The 6,280-nt window shown below is 43.4% G+C and overlaps 1 protein-coding gene across 1 annotated transcript; it reads left to right on the top strand.

Moving 5' to 3' along the window:
- AP5M1 (adaptor related protein complex 5 mu 1 subunit) lies at positions 1-5,386 on the top strand (the record flags this gene model as incomplete). The annotated part of the gene is made up of 7 exons (XM_017738799.1): positions 1-660; positions 2,001-2,228; positions 2,673-2,812; positions 3,549-3,634; positions 3,735-3,850; positions 4,094-4,190; positions 5,216-5,386. Coding segments are annotated over 7 exons (1,410 nt in total), but the record flags the coding sequence as incomplete, so codon positions are not given.
- Between the last annotated feature and the right edge of the window lie 894 nt (positions 5,387-6,280).

Genomic DNA, 6,280 nt, shown 5'->3' with positions numbered 1-6,280 from the left:
TTCCCTACCCACAGACGTTACCCCACGGTTGAGCTGCGCGCCGAGACCTTCAACGGCTCCACGCACATCCCTGTCCCCTCGGACAGCGCCTTCCTCAAAGCCCTGCTCTTTGAGCTGAGGCTGGTGGACGACCACGTTTTCGTGGAGCAGCGGGACACCTGCACCCGGATCAGTCACTCCTCCGTGTATTCCGTGTCCACCGCCGCGGGGGAGCTCTGGCCCGTGCTGGCCTTCCACAAGAGCGGCCTCATCTACGCCTGTGTCCCGCTGGTGGAGGGGACCTTGGAGCCAAGGCCACCGCTCCTCACCATCACTGGGCTCTCCCAGGGACTGGCTCTGTTGTTAGGAATTATGGACTACATCTCTCCCAGCCGGAAAAACGAGGCTGAGATGAACGTAAAGATAGGGCAGCTCCGAAATCTGCTGATCCAGGCCTGTCCCCTGGGCACCCCCCTGAACACCAACATCCGCAGCCTGAACAGCTCCTTCGAGGACATCCAGGAGATGCCTGCGGATAAGGATCAGCCAGCTTGGAGATCCAGTACCTACAAGGGCAAACCTCAGGTTAATGTCTGCATCACTGAGAAGGTCAAGTGTATGCAGTATGACCAGAGGGATGTGGTGGACACATGGCAAGTTTATGGAGCTGTGAACTGCAAGGTGAGAGCCTTTGATGTGCAAAGTAGTTTTCGTGCAAAATAAATACTCATTTGATGTAAAATGACATCTTGAGTTGGAAATTTTCCCCATTTTGTTGTCTGAGTCACATTGGGGAGTTACTGGCACATTTGACTGCTTGGCCACACTGCTCTTGTTTGAAATGAACCACTGAAATGCCTGAATTAGACAAAATATATCCAGGCTGAGATGTCTAAATGTCTTCTACAAGTGTCTTTACATGAGCATTTTAAATTCTTTTTCCTGCCAAATTAAAGTTTAATCTTCTATCCTTCCTTGTTCTACTACAACAACATTTTGATCCTACACATGTTGGTGTTTCATGACATAAGAACAGTTGATAAAGAATCTGGTGAAAGAAACTGGTTGTGTAATTATTTTGGATGGTTTCTATGTGACAATGGTTTTCATTGTAGAATCACAGAATGGTTTGGGTTGGAAGGGACCTTAAAGATCATCTCATTCCAACCCCCTGCCCTGGGCAGGGACATTTTCTGCTAGACCAGGTTGCTCCCAGCCCTGTCCAACAAGGCCTTGAACACTTCCAGGGATGAGGCATCCACAGCTTCTCTGAGCATTGTTTAATATTAAAATCTCATTGTTTAATCTTAAAAATTGGGGACTATTGACTAAATACATCCATAAAAAATATGAAATATATTAAAATTTGTAACTCTAATTTATACTGTAATTTATTCTTTTTTCTGAATTATGCTTAGGAAGCACACAATATTTTCTTGGTACAGTGTATTTGTAACTGCCAGTGTTTCAAGAGAGGCCTGCTAATATAGTGGTAATTTAATTATTTGCATGAAGTGGGATACTCATCTCTGAAGGAGGCCGACCTAAATGCTGCACTTCCAAAGCCTGGGTTATTTCCCACCTGCCATGCTGGTAGGGATTGTGTGGGTGAGCAGCTTCCTGCTCGCAGAGGGACAATTCCCAGGTCATCTTGCAGGGTGGGTGGACAGCCTTATGCAAGAAGAAACCCCTCAAGTGATTGTGGCCTGCTAAGCTGGCACAGGGAGGGACGAGACAAGGGACACACTGCCCAAGGCTGCTGTGACAGAGCTGGCATGGGACCACAGAGGCCATCCAGAGCATGCTGGAATCCATTAAGTGGATGTTGTAAAAGCAACCTAATTAATTAAACTGTCAGCAAGTGTGTGAGACTGATGTCTTAGTACTGGTGGTTAGTACTAATGATTGAAGCCAGCTGAAAATTTTTATTTTTAATGCTAAAAATGTGTTTTATTTTTGAAAATCTCATTCTGCCTTGATTCAGATATTTTAGAATAATGTCTTGACTTCCTTTTCCCAAGTGTGACATAGAGGGATCTGCACCAAATGTCACCCTCAGCCTGAACCTCCCAACAAACGCACCCCCGCTCCAAGACATCGTGGTCCATCACTGCGTGACTTCCGTGGACCCTGCCATGCTGATGTCCACCAGTGCCGAGCCCCTGCATGATGCTGTGTACAACGGACCTTACAAATTCCCTTTCATTCCTCCTTCAGATTCCTTCAACCTGTGTTACTACACTTCCCAGGTAACAACACCCCTGACCCTCACTGGTTTTGAGTGTTCAAATGGGAATAAAACCACCTGTCTTGTTGGGCATGCTGGAATGAGTTTGAGTCCAATTGAAGTAATAAAACATTATATAAAGTGGTTTTTATGTAATAAACTGCTTGGAAGGCACTTAAGGACTTGAGTTGTCTGAGTCATGTTCAGGAGTAAACTGGTACCTTTGCTTGGCAATGCTGCTCTTACTTTAAGTGAGCCACTTCAATGCCTGAATTAGACAAAATATATCCAGGCTGAGATATACCCCCAAATCTCTGTATCACAAGCAGCCTGAAGAGTTTGGCACAGTCAGTAATTAATATGTGTTTGGGCTTTTTTTAAAGTACTTTAGCAATGAAAACAGTATATAACTGATCTTGTGATGATGGTGTTAATATATCTTGAGAATGAATATAGTTTTTTCCAGGTTCCTGTTCCACCAATTTTGGGATGTTACCAACTTGTTGAAGAGGGATCACAGATAAAAATAACGGTTAATTTAAAGCTCCATGAAAGCATAAAGAATTCTTTTGAGTACTGTGAAGCTCGTATACCTTTCTTCAACAGGTAAGAATAAAGAAAGCCTAAATGAATTTCTTCCATTTCTCTGTTATCTTCCCAAAATGAACCTGTCAGGACTCAATATAACAGATTATGCTCCATCAGGGTGCTACCAGTGGACACCAACTTTGCCAGTGTTGGGATGGTCCCTTGGAATTCCTTTAATTTCCAGAATACAGAATTATACCAGAATATTTGGTAATATTCCAAACACTTCTGTTGCTCACCCTGTTCCCCTGTGTTATTTTCTCACGTGAAACACTGCCACAATCCCCCAGGTGGATTAAGCTGGAGATCACTTCCAGCACAGGGTTACCTGTTCCTTAGGACTGCTAATCCTAGCTACAGATCAGCTTATCAAAAATACAGTGATTTCAAATTAAAACGATAGTTTTCATCTAAGCCCCTCTGACAGCTGCCACGACCGCGCTGCCACACAATTATCATGAAAATTCAAAGATGAAATGATACAAAGTTGCTGATCATAGTGTTAGTAAAACACTATCAGTGAACTAAAACATCAACAGCTCCTTTGTGATTACTGGGTTGAGAGCACGGTGATTTCCTCCTGCTCTGTAATTTCGTCTCATAAATTAGCAGTGTGCTCAGATGGGTGTGATTTATCTGTATGCGCATGAATAACGTCTGTCAGCATTTCCTCGCTCTCTGTAACAAAACAGGCATTAACAAATGCTGAATGATAGTAATTCCAGGGGTTGTATTTCTCCTCTCTCACATGCAGGGGCCCAATTGCTCAGTTAGAGTACAAAGTTAGTTATGGCCAACTGGATTTGTCCCGGGAGAAGAGCCTCCTGGTTTGGGTCATTGGTAAGGAACTCACCCCTGTGACTGCCCTTCCTCCCCAGTCCCTTCTCTGCAGCATGGGCACAGCTGTGTGACTTCTAATAGATGCTGTCTCTGCCTTTAGGACAGAAGTTCCCCAAATCTTTGGAAGTTTCCCTGACTGGAACTGTGTCTTTCGGCACCGCAGGCAAAGAGCACCCGACTGATTATGTGTGCACTGGGAACACTGCTTATGTAAAAGTAAGTCACAGCCTCTGGGAAAAGAGGCCTTAGTAGTCAATTTTTTATTGTCTTCATTTGAAGATACATTGATTTAAAATCTCTTATTCTCAGCATGGATTTTTGTTTTCCTACCTAGATGGTTTGACATTCTGTCAGTTTGGAGTACCCTTGCACACCCAGAGTATGTGACACAGATTGCCAGGATTTGCACAGCCAGGGTGACAATGTGCATCTAATCATGTTTTCCCTCCCTTTCTGTAGCTGTATTTTAGGATCCCAGACTTTACACTTACTGGATGTTATGTAGACCAGCATTCTGTTCAGATCTTTGTCCCAGGGAAGCCCAAAATTACTGCATGTGAGTTGCTAAAAATGTCATTTATTTTATGAAAACTGCATCTTGAAGTTACAACTGGGTGTCCATGACTAAAATTACATAACTAAAGTTGGACTTTTGTTCTCTGCTTTTTAGTTGGGGTTTTTTTGTGATGCTTAAAGCATCCCTGGAGTAGGGTCTGGCCTCTCCCTTTGAGACAAGAGCTCTCACACTCAGTTACAAAGTCAGCCTCTCTCTGGGGCTCTCTGCCCTGTGTTGGTTCCTATGCTCTCCATAATGGCAGAACCTCCATAACATGATCCCTTGTTTAGGACACCTTTGTCAGAGACATTTCGGGTGGGTTGGCAGTACCCAGGTACAGAACTCGGCTCCTGCATGCAGGGTGACACTGCTGCTGTCAGTGTCACCACACCAGCACCCCTTGGTGGATGTGGCTCTACACTGAACGTGTGAAGCAGAACCCAAATCTGCTTTTTGTTGAGTTAACACATGAGCACTGCCAAGGCTGCACCAAAAACACCCCAAATGGCACACAGAGAGCACTCATTAAACCTGAGCAGCTCTGCCTAATGGAAGGATTTTTATTTGTAGCTGTCTCTCTGTTGCATCTTCTGCCAGTCATGGTAGCAGAACTCTGTAAATGCCTTTTGAAAAGCATGGTCTACACTGTTAATTTTGTGACAGGTCACACTCAGCCCTAAATTGTAACACAGAAAAAGCAGCATTTTCACGTTTTATATCGAGCATGCAATTTATATTCATTGAACAAAATCCAAGCCATCCACCTGCTTTTGACTTAACCTCTGTTTGAATTTTAAGCTCATGACTGATACATTAGTAAAGGTAATTGAAGCTGAGACTTTAAATGTCTCATTATCAGAAACGATTTTCAAATAATAGTAAGAGTCTTACAGTTTAAAGAGGCCATTATACCTTTTCTGTAAACTGGTAAGGATGGATTAGTAGTCACTTAACTTGGATGAAGGAATGTCTGATTGTAAGGCACCCTGTAATGCTTATTTTTCTTGCCTGTTTTTTTCCTTTAGCCCGGGAACTGATTTCTTCTGATTACTACATCTGGAATTCCAAAGCACCAGCACCTATGGTGTACAAACCCTTACTTGACTAACGTACTTGGAAATAGTTTCTATATTTAAACAAAACACAGTGTTAATGAGATTTATGTCATGATACAGTAAAATAAATATTCTTCAGCACTTTTGCTTTCTATGTGTTCTTAAAAATTTCTGTTGGTGGAAAACAGGAGGTCACTTGTCTTAAAAACATGAGTTGGTTTTAAACTGTTGAGTCCTGGCTGACAGCCTAGAGAAGACAATTTGCAATGTACTTGCTGTGGCTGGTTTTACTTTCCCTTCTAACATTAACTGGTACAAAATATGTCCCTGGTGTTACAGGTACAGACATTGAGATTCCCAGTTACTCCCAGTTACTTCACTGGTTTCCCATTGCAGGATGGGAAAGGTTTCAGCATTTTATTCCTGTCCTGAAGTCACAGGAATCAAACTCCAGATTCAGAGAACAGTTCAAAGCAGGAGTTCTGTTATTTTCACAAGATGTGTACAGAATATGCACCAGTCAATAATTTACACGAATTTTCAAGAGGAGAAGTATGGCATGAGCAGCACTTCTGAAAGTTGAGGCAATTTTTATTATGGAATCTTTATTGCCTCTGCCAGCAGAAGTGGTGAGTTCCCTTTCACACATGCTTGTGAACTGCTTGCTCTTAAAGCAGAGGTGTGAACTGGGTTTTTCAGCTCACAAGACTGGTTCTGAGGAGGCAAAATCAGCTAAGTTTGCTGGAGGTTCCAAAAACCATCACTGAGCTGTTTCTCCTGGAAAAGTAGGTGGAAAAAGACTCCGTTTACAGAGGCAAACCTCTGATTCTGAGATCTGCAGGAACACAGGAAATGGACTTTAAGAGAGTTACCAGGAAACGTGCAGATTCTGAAGGGCTGGTGAGGAGCTGCCAGAACCTGGAGAGCAGCACAAAAGGAGAGAGCGCTGAGTCCTAGCGGAGCTGCTCCTGCCCTGCCTCGTGTTTTACTGTGCTCTGTGGGGCAATTGAAATCAGGGATTGTGCAAGGAGGGAA

The sequence above is a fragment of the Corvus brachyrhynchos genome, unplaced genomic scaffold (genome assembly GCF_000691975.1).
Source record: "Corvus brachyrhynchos isolate BGI_N302 unplaced genomic scaffold, ASM69197v1 scaffold245, whole genome shotgun sequence".
Taxonomy (NCBI): Eukaryota; Metazoa; Chordata; class Aves; order Passeriformes; family Corvidae; genus Corvus; species Corvus brachyrhynchos.
Note: the sequence above shows the minus strand (reverse complement) of the source record. Positions and strands in the feature narration are given on the sequence as shown.